This window comes from Melanostigma gelatinosum (assembly GCF_949748355.1).
Source record: "Melanostigma gelatinosum genome assembly, chromosome: 6".
Lineage (NCBI taxonomy): Eukaryota > Metazoa > Chordata > Actinopteri > Perciformes > Zoarcidae > Melanostigma > Melanostigma gelatinosum.
The window spans coordinates 3869001-3891504 of NC_136639.1; the positions used below are offsets into that span (position 1 = coordinate 3869001).

General features: G+C 42.3%; 2 protein-coding genes across 3 annotated transcripts in view; one reads left to right on the forward strand and one right to left on the reverse strand.

Moving 5' to 3' along the window:
- Positions 1-381: 381 nt before the first annotated feature.
- Positions 382-13239, reverse strand: rufy3 (RUN and FYVE domain containing 3). 2 transcript variants are annotated; one of them, XM_079270515.1, is made up of 18 exons: positions 12922-13239; positions 8662-8835; positions 8225-8342; positions 7966-8067; positions 7385-7508; positions 6447-6511; positions 5750-5815; positions 5592-5661; positions 5405-5494; positions 5119-5202; positions 4813-4980; positions 4357-4454; positions 3298-3417; positions 2965-3079; positions 2787-2872; positions 2671-2701; positions 2466-2540; positions 382-1673 (listed from the first exon to the last, which is right to left on the reverse strand). In XM_079270515.1, exons 1-18 carry the CDS (start codon positions 13166-13168, stop codon positions 1530-1532), a joined length of 1977 nt encoding a protein of 658 aa, XP_079126641.1. In that variant the 5' UTR covers positions 13169-13239; the 3' UTR covers positions 382-1529. The 2 variants fall into 2 exon arrangements, with proteins under 2 accessions (XP_079126641.1, XP_079126642.1); XM_079270516.1 differs by lacking the exon at positions 12922-13239 and adding an exon at positions 10615-11241.
- A 6696-nt stretch (positions 13240-19935) lies between these two features.
- The window catches only part of LOC306778816 (electrogenic sodium bicarbonate cotransporter 1-like), a gene marked incomplete at its 5' end in the record, with an annotated part of 43661 nt that continues 41092 nt past the window's right edge, over positions 19936-22504 (forward strand). The window contains 2 exons of the mRNA XM_079270510.1: positions 19936-20007; positions 20610-20700. Of these exons, the coding sequence (XP_079126636.1) occupies positions 20669-20700 (32 nt within the window). The remainder of the gene's footprint in view (positions 20008-20609; positions 20701-22504) is intronic.

Consider the following 22504-nt stretch of genomic DNA (forward strand, 5'->3'; position numbering starts at 1 on the left):
AGTCATTTACTTATGTTGTACCAGCTGGAGTTGGCCAATCAAATCGCTTCAAAATGAAGAGGTTTTAATAGTCTTTAATATGAATTACTCACATTCAGTTTAAGAAGTATTCAATAAACTTATGCTACAAAACTAGCTTTGAAAGTCAGTGGTGTGTTTTTATGAAATATAAAAAGGTTAAAGAGGGGATGCATCTTTAAAACACTTATTTTTAACAGTTATCCGCTTATAATGAAGAGTATTTTCTCTAACGAGCAAAATGTTCTGTTAACAGAATAAACTAATCACATCCTTCACAAGATAAAAAGTCTGTTTAGTTCAGAGGAGTTGAGGATTATCTGTGAAACATGTTAAAATAATCCAGTCACACACCAGTAACATTTAATAAAAGTTTATTGGTGATCCAAGAAGCATTTCTATCTGGCGGGTTAATTAACTTCAACAAGAACGACTAAGCTGGATTTACTGAGCGTCTAACCACTCTTCATATGACTCAACGCAACATAAAATCAGCTGTTGTAAAGATGCAAGCCAGTCAGGCGGAGAGCCATGCATTTAAAAGAGACTAGACTAAATATCTCAATGTTTAGAATTTAGTCTGAGTCTGATGTGACGGCTACAGTAGCCACATTATTTTACCCAGAATACTCCGCTTTGTGAACAGGCTGATATTTTGGGACATTTGCAGAGATCTAGATCACTTCCATATTGAGAGTGGTTTCAATCCAACTCAAGACCGAGACTAAGACTAGATGAACTCTAGCAGTCTGGGATCACAACGTGATTTATCTTAAATACTTTTCTGCTCTTACAGTTTCACAATCTTCATAACTCATGACACCGAGTGCACCACTAATGTATATTTATGATCGTTTACTTGGTGTATAAAACGCTTTTTGACTGCACACGTCTTCCACAAAATGCGAACACGTTTAATATCATAATATGATATAATATTTGGTCAGAGAGTGTTTGGGATGTTGATGTTTGTCAGCATCAGAGGCCACTTTGAGAAAGAAAGTGATCATTCATACTTCACCTGAGTGAAATAGTTCATCACATATACGGATCTATATACACAGATCTATATATATGATTAATAGCTGCGTTATAGTGAAACACAGTTGTCCAGTTTTTTCATCCTTTAAAACTAAATGATATGTCAGTTGACCCTTTTAATCAATAATCCACTTAGTGGACATCGTGGAAAGTCAGTTTGTCTTTTTTTTTAAACGCATGAGGATTCCAGTTGTTTTTTTACAGCTTTTTAAAATGCAGGTTTTCACGAAAGCAGCTAAACATTTTCAGCCAGAAAGAAAGAATTATGGAGACACCAGCGCATGAAAACCTGCATCCAGACGGCTCTCAGTGGCAAATGTCTTTACATCACTAACCTAAAGCAACGGAAAGAAGTTCAGGACTCCATCGGGTCTTTCATAACGCCTCGAGTCAAAGTCAAAAAGTGCATTTTTGCAGTGCCAGCTCTAGGAGCTGAACGCCTCTGGCTGGTGGTGAACCGCAGCGGCGCTTCATGTCGGCGTCGAGGCGTACTGCTGCAGCAACAGAGAGAAGCAGGCGGTGCACACGGTCTCCGGGAGGATGGAGGAAGGCAGCGGCAGCTCGTTGGACACGCAGCTCTCGCAGAAGACGCCGCCGCAGTTCTTACACTGTTTCTAGAGACAAAACACACAGAGAGAGCTCACAGCCACAGGAGCAAAACGTCCAAAAGGACCAATAAACCATCGGACATTTATTCTGATTGTTGCATTAAATTATGCAACAGCCGCATTGATTCAACTGAAGATAAAAAAAGGAACCATATTGTTTCTTTAAAGCGGTCTGACATCCTGTTTCCACGTCTCATCTTCAGACAACATCAGCCATCGACAGAGCTGCTAGTGTGGAGTCATGTTAAAGGAGAACTTTGGTATTTGTCTGAGTGACACTAAAAGTGTACTCAAACACAACAAACTGCGTCAAACCCTCGGCCACATTCTCAAAATCAGCTAAATATTCAGCCGGGACATTTGGGAATCTTTTAAACGGCACTAAGCTACACTTTCTGGACTCAAACACAACAAACTGTGAAAACACCGATGCTCTTGGTCAGACACGAGAAACAGACGCAAAAGGTGAAGAGATTTTTATTTCTTTCCATAAAGTTATCGGACACTTATAATAACAACCTGAGCCGGTCAGAGGCAAAAACAAACACTTTTAGAGGATGAAAAAGTGACAGTGAGGAGTTTCCCAGAGTGTCTGTGGCGTTCTCCTTCAGTAGTGGACCAATTTCAAAAGATCTCGTCCCCATTAGTCATAAAAATAAAATACGAGAGTAGGAAAAATACCAACGTTACCCTTTAAGGCAAAGAGCGGTCCGCTATGAGCGTCTCTAAACGTCTTCTGATTCATAGTTCACTCTGAATTATAAACTTTTAATGAGACAAGAAGCTCCATCTCTGTACCTTTGTCTTCATGAGGGACTCGTCCTGTTCACACATCGTGCAGACGGCGGGCTGACTGATCTCCACCGACTCGTCCTGCAGAAAGTAAATCAATAACGACGTGTTGATTACCACCGTTAGGGGATTTGAAAGTTGTTGTTTTTCCTCATAAACTGATCCATCTTCAGACGATTGAACATTTTACTTTGTGCGTCTCAGACCTCACCTGTTCGTCCTCGTGGTGCGACCTCGAGGACCTTAGAAAGGTGGAGAAGAGGATAAATGAATAAAGTAAAAACAACTCAAATATATTTGTGTTGGTTCTAAATGGAAGCTGCTTACAGGCTGGAGCTCAGACTTGTTTTGTCCTCTGCTCCTGTGTTGAACTGGTCGCTCTCCCTTCTGCCTGATGGGGATTCTGGGACACGCTGTCAGTAAAACACACACATACTAATGACACACCAGGACAGAGTAGTTCAGCTCCTCTTTACATTTTGCATCCTCGTGGCCGCAGGTTTACCTTTGGGATGTTCTCCGCGAGTCTCCTCCCCCTCAGAGGAGCGCTGGACTGTCCGGCGTGGTGATGCTCACTCCTTCGCTCGCGCTCTTTTCTCAGCTCCAGCTCCAGATTAGACCTGAAACCAGACAAACGCAGCTCAACACAAGTTTATACTAAAACACATTCATCACAATCGTGCTTTTGGCCGAAGAAAATAAATAAATAAAACAAATAAAGAAGACAATTATACCAAACTAGAATTAATGCCACAAATGAAATGACACGCAAGATTTATAATCAGCATAAACAAACATTACCCTCACGTTTAATGTTTACCATTCACCCAGACTCTACCTGTGCCTCCTCAGCTGCTCCACCTCCACCTGCAGACTCTCGATTTTGTCCCCAAACTCCTGTTTGAAGAGCCGGTTGGCCTCCAAAGCCAGAGCCCTCTCTCTCTCAGCCTGTTTGCATCTGGTCAGGGGAGGGGGGGCGTTACATAAACTTATGGTAAAATGAAAACGTGACGGAAAAGAAAACATGGTGGGAACTCAGACGAAAACAACAACAAAAAACACAAAAAAATGAAGCGCTGACTGAAACCCAACAAGGAAAACTTTCCCCAAAGAAGACGAAGCCGTCTGCCGTTTGTTCATCGTTTTATTAGCCTAATGATTACTACAGTTTACACCAAGGGTATGTTCACATACAGCTCCTTCTCTCCTCTTCAGCTCGCTGCTGTCCCGGCCGTCTACACGTTGGACTAAACATCGGTCCAGTCTGTGCTGGTTGACGTTACTCAAGCCCAGCCTCTGGTCGTGGTCTTATTCTTTGGAATAACATTACAGCAAGTCCACTACCTCCCAAACATACCGTCCATCAAGAACTGCTCAGACGCCATCTACTCGTCTTACCTTTGCCAAATAAATAAAAAAGCATGAACGCTGTATTTTTAGAAACCAGGTCGGCCAGTGAACACAAGGATTGAGGGCCACTAAAAGGATTCAGTCCACACTACTCGAAGCTGATGCTGGAGAGCCACTGCAGGAGGGTTTTTTTTTTTTAATTATTATTTTCAACAACAAAGGAGCATCGTACAGGAAAGATAACATCCTAGTTTGGTTATTTCTATGTTAGACAGGGTTGTATGTTTGCATTGAGACTCGTGAGCGCTACTGCTGCAGCTGCAGCAGCTTCCCCGCTGCCGAGTTGAGGTTGCGGGCCTGCTTCACCACATGCTTCTCACTGAGCACGCCATCAAAACAAAGAATGACCATGAGGAAAACAATAATGCGAGAGTGGAGGGAGAAGAATGACAAAAGAGGACAATAAGATGTTTTTGTAGGCAAATGGTTCCGCCAAATAATTATTCAAAAATAGCAAACATGGCTGTGGAAGGAAACCTGTGCTCACCTCGTCTCCATCTGCTTCACGGTCCCGCTCATCTGGTTGATTTTCTCCTCCAGGCGGGCGATGGCTTCACTCTTCTGTTTGGAGCCGGCGTCGGCACTCTGAGGGAGACGAGTAACGTCACATCACTGGAAACAACTTCTCGAATGTCTCGTTCAAACTGGAGGAGTTTGGTGATTCTCTCACACTTTAACGACAACAGAGTTGTGAGGTCGCACCGCTGCTTCTTCCCATAACACTGTCAGGTGAGGGACAGCAGCACACTTCTATAGCTTCCCTTTTCTGCAAGAATCATCCAATGTTTTTATATTAATCAGTCCAGATTTTGTAAATAATAATGCAATTATTCACAGATTCCACACGTAAGAACCAGAGACGTAACCGAGGACATCTGTGGATGTTCTGCGCAGTGAACCTGCTCAGCATCCTGCACCGGCGCGGTGAAAACATCCGCCTCACCTGCGACTTGTGGTTGAGCTGTTGGTTGATGACGCGGAGGTCCTCCAGCTGCTGCCGGAGCTCCACCAGAGCGTCCTGCTTCTCGCAGACGTCTTTCTCCAGCATCTTCATGGACAGCTCCATCTCCTGCTTCATCCCGATCTGCACCTCCAGCTCCTTCTCCACATCCTGCACACACAGAGTCTTCACATACACACGTCTACCTCCATCGGTTCTGCACATACGAATTGCAAAAGGCATCTCTAGATACTCTGAGAACATAGAGGATTTAGAGTAGAGGAGCATTTTAAAGAGGCTGAAACTCACCAATCGAAGCAAAGTTTCCTCTTTGAGCTGCTTGCGTGTTTCTCCCAGCACTTGTCCGTCTGGTGCCGAGTCGCTTCTTGTAGCCTGAAACATGTAAACGACAAAAACGGCAACGCACATTTACAACCCAGGGAACTATTTTAAAGTATTTAACCGTAAAGCCGGACCCGAGTTTCCTTTGAGAAGAGTGAAGACGCGACAATTACAACTCTAATGAAAGTGGGTGAACTGTTGGCTTATGAAGGGGATTCTTTCCTACAAACAGTTCGATGGATGATGCGCTCACCTTCCTGGACTCCAGCTGATACGAGCTCTCCTCCTTCACTCGCTCCACGTCTTCTTGTAAAGTGATGATCCGGTTATTTGCCACAGCGAGCTGCGGAGACAAAAGTCAGGACAACGCTTCCTTCCGTGAACAAGACAGAAACCCAGCGGCCAGCGTTGGGGAAGTTCAGCCGCGAGTCGACTCTCACCTCTTCTGTGAGCTTCGTGTTGGACTTCTCCAGAGCGTCCACCTTGGCCTGGAGGTTGTTCACTGAAGCACTGCAAGCAGACAGAAACAGCCCACGAGTCAGCAGCTCAACAAGCAGCTAAACGAAGGCGGCGGAGAGAGACGGCCACGCCGACTCACCTCAGATGTCTGTTCAGCTCCTCCACGTAATTCTTCTGGTCGAGAATGGCTGTGATCTGACCGTCACTGAGGAAGAGGAGAGCGAGAGGAAGAGGAATGAACCGACAAGTCGACGGAAGAAAGACATCGCAGCGTTCCAACAACTGAAACGTGCAGTTAGCTGTGAGACAACTTGTTTGAATTAAAAGCTAATCGTTAACGATGGTTTACCTCTGACTGCTATGGAAGCTCATTCACGCCAATGTGATGAAACAAAAGATCCTTTTAGTCTTCATAATGAGAAACCATCTCACTATTATCACTTAGTATCTTCAACTAAAGACATTTTTTAAACTACAAAGAATTAGATTATTTAATAAGTGCCATAATGTAACTACTATTTCTTTATTAATATTTATTATTATCTCTCCCTTAAAAAATAACAATAAATAAGAAAATTCTTAATTTTGCTGCTAGAACAAATGTGTTATTACAACTAGTGATAGGGTTCTTCTGTTAACGGTTATTTTTTATTATATTTGACCTCAACTAACCTGTGATTTACCTGCAATATAAACTCTCCTGTAACTTCCTGAACACGTTTGTTGATCGGTGTTTGTTTCTTAGCTCATACGTGTGTTTTCTTATGATTATAATTGTAATAAATACATTTAAACAAACAAAGAAGCTTTAAACCAATAAAGACAGCGGCGCTCACCCCTCTGCACTCTTACTGCTGTGTCCACCATCTTTGAGGTACATTGAAAAATCAATCACGCCGACCTGCAGAAGAAAATCAATGACGATGAAACCACACCGGTTCATACGCAACAAAGAATAAACAACAACACGACGACTAGCCTTACTAACGTGCACACTTAGACAACCTAAGACGTGCACGTGTTTTCATGAATCACGTCCTTTTGTATTTTAACGCATGAATCTCTTGTCCTGGTTAAGATGCATTCAGGTTATTTAAACGTTTTAGGAGTCGGTGCAGCCGCTAATTAACGCCAGGTTGGTAAGTGGAGAGCTTTCGCTTCGTCGTACTTTGAGTAATGATCGCTTGCTGAGCTGGAGACAAACTGGCCACCTGCCAGTCCTCCCGGCTGCTCTGGCTTCAGTCCCCAACTGAAGACTCATAAGAGGCTGAAGCAGAGATTTAGAAAGGCCGTCGCTGTCGATGGAATTACCTCGAGAACAGTGACGAGGGTAAAAACTACCGTCTGTTACATCTGCATTACATTATGGTCCATTGATCCCAACAGAGACTATAAAACCCTGTTGGATGATCGGAGTTCAGCTTCTGAACAAAACAGACTCTCTGGAAAAAGAAGATCTTCTTACAGACTTTTGTTTTGGTGAAATCTCTCCACTTCTTGGGCATGTGCTAGAATATTTGCACACAGCCCAACACCTGCCCTTATATGGCGTTTAGGGGGCGTTACCAATGCAATCAATGAACACACGACTCTAGTTTCTTTCTCTAAATATGAGAGAAGTTTAAAAGTTGCTGCTTGAGGCCCAAAGTGTTAAAACCCAGAAGTCTGATTACTTCTTCTTCTCTCGCTTCCCTCCTGTGACAGCGGGGGAAACATGTTCTTGTGCTGCTGCAGCTCCGGGTGTCGTTAGAAGCTAAAGAGACAGCGGGACTACCTGAGAGTCCAGGTCCTCTCCCTTCATACACAGATTGGCGTCGATGACATTCAGTCCGACGAGCAGCCCGGCGATGACGGCTCCCTCCTCCTCCATCATCAACGCGTTCGCCTCATAGAACTCACTGCAGAGACCAGACAGAAGGTTATTCTTCCGTCTAGTTTATCTGACCTGTACGTTTTGCAGGAAAGTCCGATTGAGATTTATAATCTCTTCTCCGAGGCCGACGCTGACATTCAAGTTTCACAAAATAAAAGTACAAAGAACAGATTACCGTCACTGTTGGGGGGGAAAAATAAATATAGTCAAGAAAGTTTTGACGAATAGGGTCTAATGGAAGATGCTATTCTGTTGCATTATGGGAAATGTAGGACCCAGTGTACAACGGTGCATGTAATGCGTCTTAAGAGAACTACACATGGCCTTGGCTCTGGGTGGTCAAGGTGGGGCAACGTACGTGCAGACTGCTTTCATGAGGCGATCGACATAAAACTAAATCGAACAATATCATGGATAAGATCTCAGCCTCACTTCTACAGCATTATTCTAGGAGCCAATAGGCCTCAACGCAGTCAACACACCTGAGCAGGTCCTTTCTGTTGATGATGGTCTTCATGTAGTCGGAGAGTTTCTTCTGCATCAAAGCCAGTCGCAACCAGGCACGACCTCGTCCCAGAGGAGTTCTGGAACCAAATAAAGAAAAGAAAACAACCGCTTCAAATCTGTCATGGCCGTCAGAGTTATGAACCGTTGCCACATTTTGGAAAAGGGCATCGATAATATCAACTAAACCCGACGTTATGACTGCGTTTCTTTAGGGAATGGACGCAACGGACTGACCTGAGGCCGGGCAGGTCTTTGACACTGGCAGTGATCTCTCCTGCTTCAGGCGTCAACTTCTCGACCAGCTCCAGCGCCCCCCAGAAGGACTTGTTCTGCCCCAGGAAGGTCTTCTTAGCTGAGGGGTGACAGACGGTGCTTGTTGAGACATTTGGGTTCACAGAACCAGCACACTGGGCAACATACAGAGCAACGGAAACTACCCGGGAATAATCTTTTAACAGATGCGCGTCTCTTCTGTTGGTTTGAATAAGACGGACGATGTTAGTAAGTAAATATGAGTCACAACCACACAGATCTATGGGTTTTATAAGTATTCTGGGACAGAAAAACATCCTGTACGAACGTTTTTGTACAGTTACCAACGCGGTCCAGATCTCGAACGTTTACCGACTTGTAAGAGCCGCCAACTCACGCAGCTCTGAACGGGTACGTACTTTTCAACCCGTGCTTCAGACAGTGCTCCATCACCACAAAGAACTGCTGGAGAGGTGCGTAGTCAGAGTCCAGTGTGCGTCCCAGGTTGAGAGCGGACTCGATCAGGCCCTTGATGCTCAGTTTGGCCATGTTCATCAAGTTAAGCCTCTCGATCGCAATGGGATCCTTGGGATCTACACGAGAAGGAGGAAGAGGTCACCATAGTCATCGTAGTAATGACACAGAGCGGACTAACAGCAGGAATGACTCAGCAGATACAGTTATCGAGAGCCGTCAGAGGGGGAAAAGATTTGAGATGGTTCTGTATTTCAGTGCTACGAGATCCAATGTTATGTTTCATCTGTAAACATGAGACTTTAGGCACCAACACAGCAAACCAAGAACAATGAATAACTTAGAAAGAAACCCTGGTTCAACGAGTAAAACCCAATAAAGTCGGCTCTTAATCCTCCGTGTGATCCGTCTATGCGTTTATGTCTCGTCCATTATTAACGGAGATAAAGACACGAGAGGCTTTCAGCAGAGTCCTTCAGTCGTTTACATTATTAATACGTTCTTACATTTGGCCTGTAGCTTTCCTCATTGCAACGCACAATGTGCATACTAATGTTAATAAATACTGGGAGGAAACAGGAGAGCTGGTGAACGAGGAATATTATACTTTTTTTTGTTTACTTGGCTTTGTAGACAGAATGCAGACAGAATACTACAGACTCAGAATGTAACAATACAACATATACGATATATATATACAAATAAATAAATAAATAAATAATTATAGATACTGCTACCCAACGATATATAAAGTAATTTAAATGAGATCAACCTTTATCAGCAGCAACATTAAAGTGATGAACACAATAATTATAATCCAAAAATATAATATACAATATTCTGAAAAGGGCCAGTCTACATAATGCTCCTTTTACTTTTGGTATTTATATTATATTTTGATCTTAACATTTTGCACTTTTACTTCAGGAGATGTTTGAATGCAGGACTTCTACTTGTAACAGAGTATTTCTACTTTTACTGAAGTACAAATCTGAGCACTTCCTCCACCAAGTTAAGAGAGTCAGCTTCCTACAGGAAGCATTCAAATATCACCTGCTACACAGACAAATGAGCCAGTTACAGTGTGGAACGTAAAGGTTACATGTTACTTACATTTGAGTTACACAGGTTAACATGTGAGAATATCGCAAAGAAATTAAAAATATCGACAGCAGCTGGGATTAAATGACCATTGTAGTTCTAGATCATTAGATACAAGTCAGCATCCCTGATGATAAACACAGTCGCTGTCTGTTAAAGCTCCTCTGGGATATCTGTACAGTAGAAGTGCTGCAGTGTTGAATTTGAAGTCTGGACCGCCTGCGTTACTCATGAAAACCGTGGATCTGCGCATCAGACCGTCTGAGAGAGAGAGGCGTGGCAAGAGATGAGGAAGAGGAAAAGCCTCGCCGCACAGCTGATATTCTGTTTCCCATCATATTTAAAACCATGAACTACAATATATATATATACACTGCAGAATGCTTTGTGTTCACGGCCAGATCTGAATATCTGGATTCAGTTGCATCTGAAAATCCACAATGTACAAACCTGTGTGTTGTATTTAGTCAGATTAGGGTAAACAGATACCAAACATTCGGCTTTATATGATTGTTGTGAATCCTCACGGCAAAACAAGCAGCACTTCCTGGTTGTTTTGCTGCGCGGCCCTGGCTTATTTACAGGCAGCGTCATCCTGCTGTGCAACTCTCAGACATCAAACCGTCTCGCCCGACATCCATCGGGACAACGGCTCACGAGACACGTCGTCGCCACACGAAACATGTCGCGTCCGAGGACCACCGAGGACCCTGTGTGGACCCCCTGTGTGCCACCACGCCCAAACAAGAGAGCTCACTGTGCGCTCAGACCTCCGATGAGCTAACCAGTCACATTACCTTCATGGGCCGGCTCGGGGTCGGGCGTCAGGGAGATGTCGTTGAGCTCGCGGAGGCAGAGCCACTCGCCGTCGACGGACACGCGGAAGTTGCAGAGATAGATGGTCTCCCGGGCGGCCTGGGTGATCTTGTCGGAGGTGGGGGTGGGGGTTTCGCTCTGAGGCATCAGATCAGACATGATGACTCAGCTGATGCAAAAACCAACACCAGCCGAGGGGGGAAAGAGAAAAGGGCGAAGTAGCTTTTTGTTCCACAAACCAGTGGAGGCCACCAGCCCCCCTCCCAGGAAAATGACAAGTCGGAGAGAAGAGGGATGAAAAGAGCATCAAAACAAAAGAGGATAAAAGGCCAGAAGACGGGGAAGGCCCACCGCGGCTCTCAGCAGGTGCTAGAAAGGGTGCTGCTCTTCCTCCTCTTTATGCCTGCATCCTCCTCCTCTCCTTGTTACAACTGAGTGAAATACACTGCTGTCTTGAGAGAGGCTGCCCTGTCCTCTCCTCCTCAACACCTCCTCCTTCTCTTCAACCTTTTGTAATCCCCTTTCACACAGACTGGGGGGGGGGGATTTAAAATGCAGGAGAGCACCGTGTTAAATAATCACAGCCCTCCTCCGGTCGGCTCAGCACCGGCTCGCTCTGATTTCACTGCCCGTGTGCACCGCAGCGAATGCACTGGGTGGGTGTCGACCAAAGATGGCTGACGGTAGCACAGGGTACAGCAACACATCGTCACGTGAGCAGATGGTGCATGCGTAAATGGGGGGGGAGGAAGGAGGAGGGTCCCCAGAGTATCCAGCCAGTGCTCTACAGGCCCTGGTGCATGTTGGGGAAAAATCTAAATCAAAATCCACACATTATATTGGTCAACGGGACCAAGCCTTCAGAGGACTCACTGCTTGTTCCACTTGGCTACAACAGTGAGATTCATTTAGATCATTCATTTGAGTGCCGATTAGCTTTAGGAGAAGTTCACGTTTAAGTACAGAAATACAAAGAACAGTATTATGGTTTGTCCATCACAGAGCATGTCTGTCAAAGTCTTTAAATAAATAAATCTAAGGGATCAGTATCAAGAATGTGCTCGATACGTTTTTAAAGAATTACTCGTCGTTAAATCATTATCAGGTTTATTTAACTCCCTAATAACACTGTGTAGTTATTGTAGTCTTGGCCTCAAGGATCCAGTATCGGTCAGGGCAGATTACTTTCTATGAATAAAATGTCCAATGAAGTGTTTTAGAGCTTTCCCAGAGTCCAAAGTGACATGTTCGAAAACGCATGTTTTGCTTGAGCAACAGTCCAATACTTCAAGGAAATATAATTTACAATTATGTGAAACAGAAAAGCAGCAAATCCACACATTTAAAGAGCAAACGCAAACACATTTTAAGCATTTCTGCGTGATAAAAGACAAAAAAACAGCCTAAATGACAAAAGAATGAAGGAATTATTAAAAAATAAAACCTTACTCAAACAAAAAACAGCTAACCAACTCATTTAAGAAGAGATATCTCAGAACATATTCTGTGTCATATTGTAATATTTTGGAAAGTCTTCAATGACGACAACTTTGGTAGAAGTGCAAGAAACTAAGCCAATGCATTCTTTTATTATCTGTTCAGTTAAAGCAGTAAATAACTGCAGATGTTTGGTTACTTCATGTAGAAGACAACAAATATGAAATGTATCACAGACACAAATTAATTTCATAGCAGCAACCAGTGGATATAAAGCAATTAAACCAAGTCGTTCAACAACAACAGTTATGTTTACCGATTGATAAACCGCATAGATTACTTTAAGTGTTAAACTGTTTGAGGATGAGAATCAACTGACAGTTTATATTACCTTATATTTGACCACAACACCAAAAGCACTACAAATCTGTGCAGTATAAATACACTGTGCAATACTACAATTATTCGGTCTGTTTGTATAATATTGCAATACTACAATTATTCGGTGTGTATATATAATTTTTTAGTCATTTTAGTTAGTGTGGATTTTTTTACTTTTTAAATATTATTTACAGTTTTATTTACTTATTTAAAATTGTCTCGTTTGCACTAAATTTCCCCTCTGCGGGACAAATACAGGATTATTTATCAGCTAAGCTAGCTATTGACAGTGTTGTTAAATCCTAAGCAGGTAGGAAGTTGTTTGTTTACACTTGGTCAAACGTTAGCTAACACTAACAAGCTAGTAACGCTAACAGCAGGTTGTTCTGGGTAAATTATGTTAATATAGATTATGTTAGTTAGCTAGTTAGGTGAATATCTGGACTTTTCACAAGTTATTTAGCACTTACTTTTGCGCTTTGACTCGATTCGTTCGATCTTGAAGTCATACTGTCGAGGCGGAGTGGGTGACAGCGAGCCAGCCTTCCCAAATCTCAAGTTTGAGGAGTTTAAACCCTCCTGGAAGTAGATGACCGACGTCGGAGAGAGAGTCTCGTCGGGACTGTCAACATGTCCGTTTTCATCCGCGATTTGTCCACGTGCACTTTCTGAAACCCCTGAAGATGATACATCTCCCGACACATCCCGCTCCGCCATCCTCTCACCCTTCGGTTAAATTCACTTCATTTCTCCAGTAATCACTCCGCCTTTCGTCCTGTCCTCCACAGCCTCCATATGACCCGGAAATAGCTTTGGCACTAGCATTTTGGTTTAAATCTGTTGCTAATATCGCGAGAGTTTGCGCGCTGTGTCAGCGGGATGGTCCAGAGACGACCAGAGATCGTCCACGTGGGAGAAGATGACCGCGATGACTCACGAGTAGCGGCTCCATGACTGAACATTAACGCGTGGATGCTCCCATGATTCATTGCGATACACACCGGCGCTCTTGTGCCGCCCCTATTTTCAAGGCTCTCTGATGAACTATCTAAATACTTTGTGGACAGGACACTTAAAACAATCTTAAATAACGCTGCTTGCTGGATAACAATAAATACAATTATACCAGGATCATTTGTATGAAAAATACTTTTAGGCTGCTTATATTTATGAATGTGTATTTACAACAGCAAAGATATCAGAAATAAGACATAGATAGATATCCGAGAGATATATAATAAAGACATAAAAAGAAGGTTATTTTTCATCAACACGCAATACTTACTTATAAACAACAGCTTAAAGGCCTAAGTCAGCGGGTTTTTTTTGCCATAGAATGTATATATATATATATAATAAAGAATAATTTCTCCATACTCTCCTCTGTCACAAACGTAATACCCAAAACGGCCCATAGAAGGAGATGCAGGACTAACGTAAAATGGATGTGCTTTCTTTCTCCGTAGACATTTCACTGCCTTCATACCTCTAACCCGACCAGCAACACCTGCCAAGTCTGACATCTGTGAGATTTAAGAGCAATCTGAAATAACATACAAAGACATGCATTTTAGTTTCCCCTTCAAACGTTTGAAATGATTGTTGATGGAGAGAGTATCTTTTTGTTGTTGTTTTAAATCAATAAGGCGTCTAAGATTTTGTCAAATTCCACTGCAAGCAAAAAAACCTGTCTCCACCTTCTCTAGTGTTAACCAGCACGACACCAGACAGACTTTTCATTAAAGCCCAGTAAATCAATGTTACACGCTGTGTCTTAGTGGCTCAGTGCTACACTCTTCTTTGCGTGCTCTTTCTCGGTGCAATGTGCACCTGAAGGGCCAGAAGCCAGCAGCTCAGATCTGGCTCTAGTCACAGATTAACAGTAACATGAAAACAACTACAACACCGACTCCGTTAGTCGGTCCACAGATTGCGAGGAATGCCATCGGTAAGACGAACCTCAAGCATCCTCCTTTCATACCACACAATATAAAAAACACCTTGCAGGTACTTTGAAACAAAACAAATCTATTTTTGAAGATATCTTTATAAAGACTTGAATTTCATACTCTTTTGAGACCGTATTCAACCTGTGCAACGAGCCCCTCACGACAATAAATAAGAGCAGTACATCTGACAGATCCAAAGAGCACATGTGAGAGGCAAATATTAGCAGGTAATCACGCTAGAGGTGAATATGGTAAACATGATTCCTGCTGAACATCAATATGGTAGAATTTAGCTGTAAGCACAAAAGCATAAGTATCTGACTTTTTATTTGTATTATGTGATAAATAAAAATAACAGAGCTTCTTTTTGCAGAAGTTGTTATTAATAGGAATCAAACAAATATTAGTACGAAAACATATGGCCTAAAAAAGTTCCCATATAAATTGAAATATACATAAGTTTTGGCCCAATAGGGCACCAGGCCAGTAGAGGTCGCAGCAGGAGGCTCAGTTTCTCCTCACAGACCTCTGCCACATAACTTACTGTACACTGTACTTATTGACTTTAAAATCCTGCTGTTGGTTTACAAAGCACTGAATGGTTTGGGACCAAAATACATCTCTGATCTGCTGCTACCTTATGAACCATCCCGACCCCTCAGGTCGTCTGGGACCGGTCTACTTTCTGTTCCCAGAGTCAGAACTAAAGATGGAGAAGCAGCGTTCAGTTTTTCTGCTCCACATATCTGGAACAAAGTCCCAGAAAGCTGCAGGTCTGCTGAGACCCTCAGCTCATTTAAATCAAGATTGAAGACTTTTCTGTTTGCTGCTGCCTTTAATCGAATCACATTCAATTCATATATTAATCAATTTCCTGCATTTCTGCATTTTACTACTGCATTTTATTTCTTACACTGTTTCTTTAATTGTTTTTAAATCTCCTTTTCTTTTGCCTTATGTTTTGATGCTTTTAATGGTTTCATGTGAAGCACTTTGAATTACCTTGTTGTTGAAATGTGCTACACAAATAAACTTGCCTTGCCTTGCCTTGCACTGTAACCTCACATCTGTGTGAGAACATCTGCACAACAGCTAAAGTTCACATTAAAACACCACTTTTTCTCTCTCTCATTTGAACAACGTATTCGTGTATATCTGATCAGGACAGTATACTTTCATGGCCTGTTTATAGTTCACTGTCAAACTGTACCGAGTTGCATGATGGTTTTCGAGGCGCACTGTACTTTTCTTCATGGAATTCTTTGTGTTTTCAGTTCTCCTTCTATGGACATTAGTCCAGCACTTGTGCTGTCTTTCATGTTTATGTCCCAGCTCCTGCGTAATACATCTCCATTTCCTTTGCCTGGCGTCTGGCCTCCTGTTTGGTTTACGGTTAAGGTTTATTGCTGGTTATCCGTCATAGAATCTCTAGAATGTTCTTCCAAAAGTTGTTGCTTGAAACCCCAAATATATTGTTTTTAGGTTGAAGCGTTTGTGTTGTAGCCAACTAGAAAATCAAATATTAGAACATATCTCGTCTGAATCTGGAGAAGATGGCCAGCATGTCCGAAAGAGGTCACAAAGGTCAGCAGTTAAACTTATTCCTGGTTTTCATGTAAAATGGTCTTTTACTACTCGTTGTCCTTACTTTTGATGGCACGAATATCTGTGCAGGTCACACTAAATTGATGGTAAAATAATATAAACAGTTAACCCAAAAAATAAGAAAAAAATGAAGTTGCTCCTCTTAAAAATGTTGTGCAAAAATAATAACAACACTACAATTATTAAATAGACTATTGCCAATGTGAAAATGAATCGAACCTATTCAGCTGAATTGCTTGATAATAAAATCGTACACCACTTTGCCCGTTCTTATTGTCACGATGTGGCCTGAGGAATTTCAGAGAAGAGGTTTGAGGTGGAACTACGTTTCCTGGAACAATTTTACATCAAAGGCACAAGCTGGCAATACAACCCTGTGGAAAGACAAGAGGGATCAAAACAGCAGCATAGTCACATTGAATGCATTTCAAACTACAAAGGGCCAACAAGCCAATGCAGATACCTTTCAGATCCGCATGCTTGAAGGGGAAATCAAGTCAAGTACTTCATGTTTCGAAATCGAATTTGAAGGAAAGCCGGGGAACTGTGAAGTGAAGGAGTATCAGGTCTGTTGTGTTTTCCTGTCGCGCTGTCTCTCTCAACATTGCAGCCTTTTTTCCACTCATAAAACTTGCCGTACCTGGTGGAAAACATGGAACTGCTGACATGCTTTGGGTTGAATGTTTAAAACAGCAGCTGTTTTGCATTATACACTCAAGTATGAGGGACAATCCCACCAACTCGTCTCAGGTATGTCGTACATGTTAGCCTTAACAATATTTTGTGTTATGAATAAAAACATAAAACGATGTTTTGAGAACAAGTTTCAACTCAAGTATAAGCACATGACAGCAATATTTTACTTTTGACAATGGCATGATGTTCAGGTAAAAGTGTAGTTTTAGCTTTCGTCAGAAAAGAGGTCTTGTCTGACAAAAAGTGTGAAAATGGCCTTTATGATAAATTGTATTATTCTTGTCAAGTGTGTAAAGATGCTCAGCCCGAATGGCTTATGAGACCACGAAAGGTGATACATTACCTCATAGCTTTACATCGTGAATATTCAATTTCATAATCATCTGTAAGAAAGAAATCATATGTTTGCAATGTTGGTTTTATTACATAAACATATTTGAGTTCATCTCCAATAACTCTCGTTGTTTATTGATTATCTATTCATCTACAGGGGGCAGTGTACTGTAGGTTCTCTACATCTGATATTCAGATCATTAATATAGCAGCAAACCACTATTCGTACTGAAAAGTGGAGTAATGTCTATCTAACGCGGTGGGCCATATAATGCCAGAAGCGTAGCGCCCACCCTCCGGTTCCCCCTCAGGTAAACACTGTTTACTCTGTCAGCACTGTTGCCGCTGTTAGCACTGTTAGCGCTGTTAGCACTGTTAGCGCTGTTGGCCGTAACCATGTCGAGAGCCTCACTGGTTTGCTAATGACAGCTGATAACGCCACGCTAACCCACCCTCCGGTTCCCCCCCAGGTTACACTGTTCCGCACTGTTTCTGTTCTTTGCACTGTTAGCACTGTTAGCTGCTAGCCGCCGGCTTAGCCGCCACTATATTTGAGAGCCGTGTGGAGGCAATATAAATCTGAATTTTAAATGTAACACCTAAATTTAATTACGTTTCCTGGAACAATCACATCAAAGCATGAGCTGGCACAAAGTGTTGTTTATCTTGAGGTCTCACAAAAAATACCGTTGCAGCAGTGAAACCCGACATGCCACAAAATTGGAACAATTTATCCAAATATCCCAATACTCACGATGCATCTGTGACGTCTTTGAATGCAAATATAAAAAGATAAAACTGATGAATTGAAAATAAAGGCTTCATCACAGTATCTGTGTGAAATAATCTAATAAAATATCTTTTCGTGAATTTCCCATCAGACATATGGAAGTTGTTTTAAAACACATACGTTTGATACACAGGACTTTTAAACTTATTTACAAAGATATTTATTTTAGATGATTTACAGATATCAAAACAGTATCAAATTCAGGTTAGAAGGTGCAGACAGACAATAAAACCACATGACGGCAGGCTGTGTTTTGGCAACAGACCCTAGTTTTCAGGTATCGGCACGCGTCCAATGGCGCCATAAACATTAAACATCCCAAGCAAGAAATGTTTAAACTTGTTACTCTCTAGTGTACTGAATATAATCCAGTCTAAGTGTGACAAACATGTGCTCAGTTTCGGTGTTAGAATAAAATGTTACACAGCAACCAATGTCTTCACATTATTACATGCGTTAATCGTTAAAACCGTCACGGAAGTTTGGTTTTACAGAAATAAATTGTGAATAATATGAGTCTAACTTTGATTCTAAACGTGTTACTTCACTGTAAAAACTGGCACAAGTAGCTCACGCTATTTTCTTCCACCGCGGTTATTCATGGGGGTCGAGAAAGCATAATTATTGCTAACATAACTGCAGTTTGCCCTTTAATGGTCAGTATATTAACTGAAGTATGCTCACCATCATTTACAATACAGACGGGACTAATGATATTTTATTAATAACACAAGCTACTTACATAGCGAGCAGTGCTTGTGGAGAGTAACAGGTATATTTTAAAAGTTTTCTTAAATAATTAAAAGTGATAGGTGCAGAAAATAATAACAATTACAAAAACATTTACATTGTGTTTGGTCAAAACCTTGAGCTGGTCTTTTTTATTTTTATGTGACAGGTTTATGTCTTGAAAACTGTCATCTGGTGTATTTTCCTGTTTTTCAGTAAAGGTTAACTTCACCTGAAAGAGTTAATGAGTCTTTTCAAAACCACTTTGAACCTGTTGTGGAGTGATGATCTCAAAGGGGCTGAGCTAAAAACATGGCTTTCTTATTTCCTGGAAGACTTGGCAGCTAAAGCTGAAGTTTTGAGTGTTTCATCCCAAAATGTGTGATGGATGGAAACTTAATACAAACACAAAGCAAAGAGGGTGCAGCACTTGAATGTGTGATGTAAACATCTTCTCTCAATAGATCTTTGAGTTGTATTTTTACAAAATAGATCATCCTTGAAGTCTGTGTGATCTGATGGTGGGTTTAAGAAAGCGAGACGATGATACATAAGATAAGATAATCCGTTATTCGTTCCCCAGTGGGGGAATTCACAGGATCACAGCAGCAAAGTGGACAGTGCACACAAGATTAAAACCATTTGTCTTTTATTTTGTATGTTTAAATCATGCCAGCTTTTCTGAGGGATTCTTTTAAGTCACTTATTTTCAGCTGATTTCTGTTTCACCTGTTACATTTAATATAACATACACTGTTGTGTGTGGTATGACTGTAATGACAAGCTAATCTTTCCACGTTACCTCCAACAGATGGCGCTATAGATTACATAATTCACAAATAAAATAAATGAAGAAACAATCCCAGCAAGTGTTTCGTAAAAAAGACACTGCAATAATCCTGCAGAACATTGTAGAGAGATGCTGGATGAATATATCCCCGAGGAACGATGATATCTTTATGGACAAAATATACAAAAGCCAGAAGTTTTCACACAACAAATACATCAACAAGAATGTGTCTTTTGTCTTAATTATTGTTGTATGTGTGTTGTATGCTTATTTTATCAGCCTGATGTTTTTTTCATTCTTTATTTTATCTTCACAAAATTACAAAAACGAAGTTATTGTTTATGTTTTGAATAACGTCCACAGATTGGTGACTTCGTTGAACAATGACTTGGTTCAACAATGGGTGGCGGCGGTGGGTTGGTGGTGGTGGTGGGGGCTGATAAAGTGATGACGGTGCAGCGGTGGAGCGGTTTGACCTCCCACCGGAGGAGTGGCGTTGACAGAAGGACGGTCCAGCAGATGGAGGCGGCAGCATGCTGAGCGCAGTCGCCGCGCGACGCCTCATTCAAACTTCCCCGAGAGCTGTGGAAGTAGACTTCTTCACCTTCACGTGCACACCGCGGCCGGTGACACAACCGGGGCCAGACACACAGGACCTACAGCGGTGAGTCCTTCGCTCTTGCGCCACCTCGGAAGTGCATTTCTTCCACCAGGCCCTCGTGTGTGAGTGTGCGCGTGTGTCAAGAGGCGTCTCGGGCATAAATCACCGGAATATTATTCCGGTTCACCTCCCTGCAGCGTGCCACCGGTTCCTTCAGGACTTCAGCCTCTTTCTATCGCGCTTTGTGTCACTTAAAAAAGAAAAGAAGCAGCTTTTCGAGTGCTGCTCTAAAGTTGTATTGGAGCTATTTGTCATCGATTGAAGGGTGGCTCGTGCGTAAATGTGCAGCGCGAGTGTGTTTTGCGGCTCGTTGGGCCAGTTAGTGTGATTTATGATGGTGCCGTTTACTATTGGCTGCCAAAGCCACTGCATCAGGTTATGAAGTCTGCTGTTCAGTAAAGTGATCGCAGGATTAACATTGTTATTACAATTGTTACACTTGTTGTATTTCTCCTTTTCAAAGTGATCTCCTGTGATAACATTGAGCTGCATTGTGTTTTTAAATCATTTGTTTTTGGACCTTACAGCAGACCCATAATAAGTCTAACTGTGACAATATCCTTAATTATTCTTCATTGCTGCTATTGTTGTTTTCCTTTTACCAGGTCGAGCATCAGCAGGGTGATCCGCTCTGCTCAGCACATTCACTAAGGACATTTATCACATGCAACCTGAAGAGATGAGCAGCGGCAAGAAGTAAGTGACTCCAACGAGCTTCTTACAGGAGTGATTCTCACTCTACGCAGAGCTACTTGACCTTTGAAATGAATTGAATTAAGCACACCCGTGTGTAGGCGAGCCTGCAGACGGCTACCGGTGCCTAACATAAGAAGTAATAATCGCTTAGACGTCAGGTGCACTCCAGGAACAAGTGGTTAGGTAATGAGGCTGAACGGTGACAACAAGGTGACATTTACGTTTTCAAATACCGCTTTCACACAGTGTGGGCTGTAGCCGGGTGTATTTCGAGTTGGAATAAAATTGAAATCATCTACTTGCCCGAGGAACCGCCCTCTGTATATTCAAACTACACCGGGCTGGACGGTAACAAGCTCCTTACAGGTCGTTTAAAGTCTGACCATGTTAACGTTTAAGCAGGGATCTTAGCCCTGGAGGAACGAGTGCCTCAGAGAAGATCGCGTGAAGACCAGAGGGGCCCCAAACACACCACCTTTCGTTCCTCTTATGCTGCACAATCACAGCTTCATGATTGAACCGTCTTCATTGGTTCATCTATGTTTTAAAAGAGGACTGCTACCAAACTGGTCGTTAGATCTGTTAGCATTGGGGGCAATCAGTGGCCAAGGTGACACTGCAAAATTGGGACTATCTGTGTTTTTTTTTTTCTCTGCTTGCTGTCAGAAAGTCAACACCAAAACATTTTTCTTCCACTGATACAAACTCGCCTGCAAGAGTTTTAATTCATTCAGTCATCTGGTTCTAGTCTCGACTCATTTTTCAGGCTCGTGTTGAAAAACCTGTAAATCTTTTAAGGCTGATGTCCAAAAGTAAAGCGCTGCAAATAGATCCAACAGGGTGTAAACTGCAGATTTTCAAATTCAGGAAAAAATGAGCCATAATTGCATTTGTGTTGGACAAAAAAAAGTCAGTTTGACATCTGTCACGATGATATTGGCTCCCACAATACCAGGATGTTCAGTCCCAGCTGAACCCTGCTTTTAGTTCCCCATGTGACCCTCAATCGTTTAAAAGTATTCAGTGGGACCTTTTGGTTTGGTCTTTGTGACAATTACCAAGAAACAAAGCTCTGAATTTCTTCCTCATGCACAGTGAAGACTGCTGCCAGACGAAAGCCCAGCGTGGCTATCGTCGAACAAAAACTGTACGCATCCTTTTATAGTGCGGAGAAAGCCTTTGAAGTTCAGGGAAATCTGATATCCGATGACATTCTGCCATCGGTGCAGGAGGGGCTTCGACTTTACAAACCTGATTGGAGTACCGGATACCGGATACATGACCCGGACCCATTTATTCACATCCCACGCAAGGACTACAGTAGCTACTGTATACCATAACAACACAGTCGGGATGCCTTCAGGCGGTTTGAGGTTTTCCGTGCTTTGGACACACGGTTGCAGACTGGAGAACACGCTCACCTCTCCAAACAGATGGTGACTGTAGGCTACATGCAGATTACTGTCGGCCCTTGCAAGGACAGGAAGACTGATATGTTATCTGTGAAGTGGAACACAGATAGCAGCTTAAATAGAATCAAGAGTGCAAAGTAACAGCTTGTTGTTTGAAGGTTTAGCGATTGATAATTAATATGCACATGGCATTAAAATACTGATTAGAGGATTAGATCCATCTTGAAATACGTTTACAGTCCTGAACACGCAGGTGCTGGTAGTGTCGTTTGCATCCCGTGGTCCCTCTCTGTTCTTTGTTCTATTTTCCTGTTAAACAAGGACATGTTTTGTGCTGCTAAAAGGGATGTCGATTGTAGAAGTGATATTGTTTCGTGTGACTTGTAAGAGGT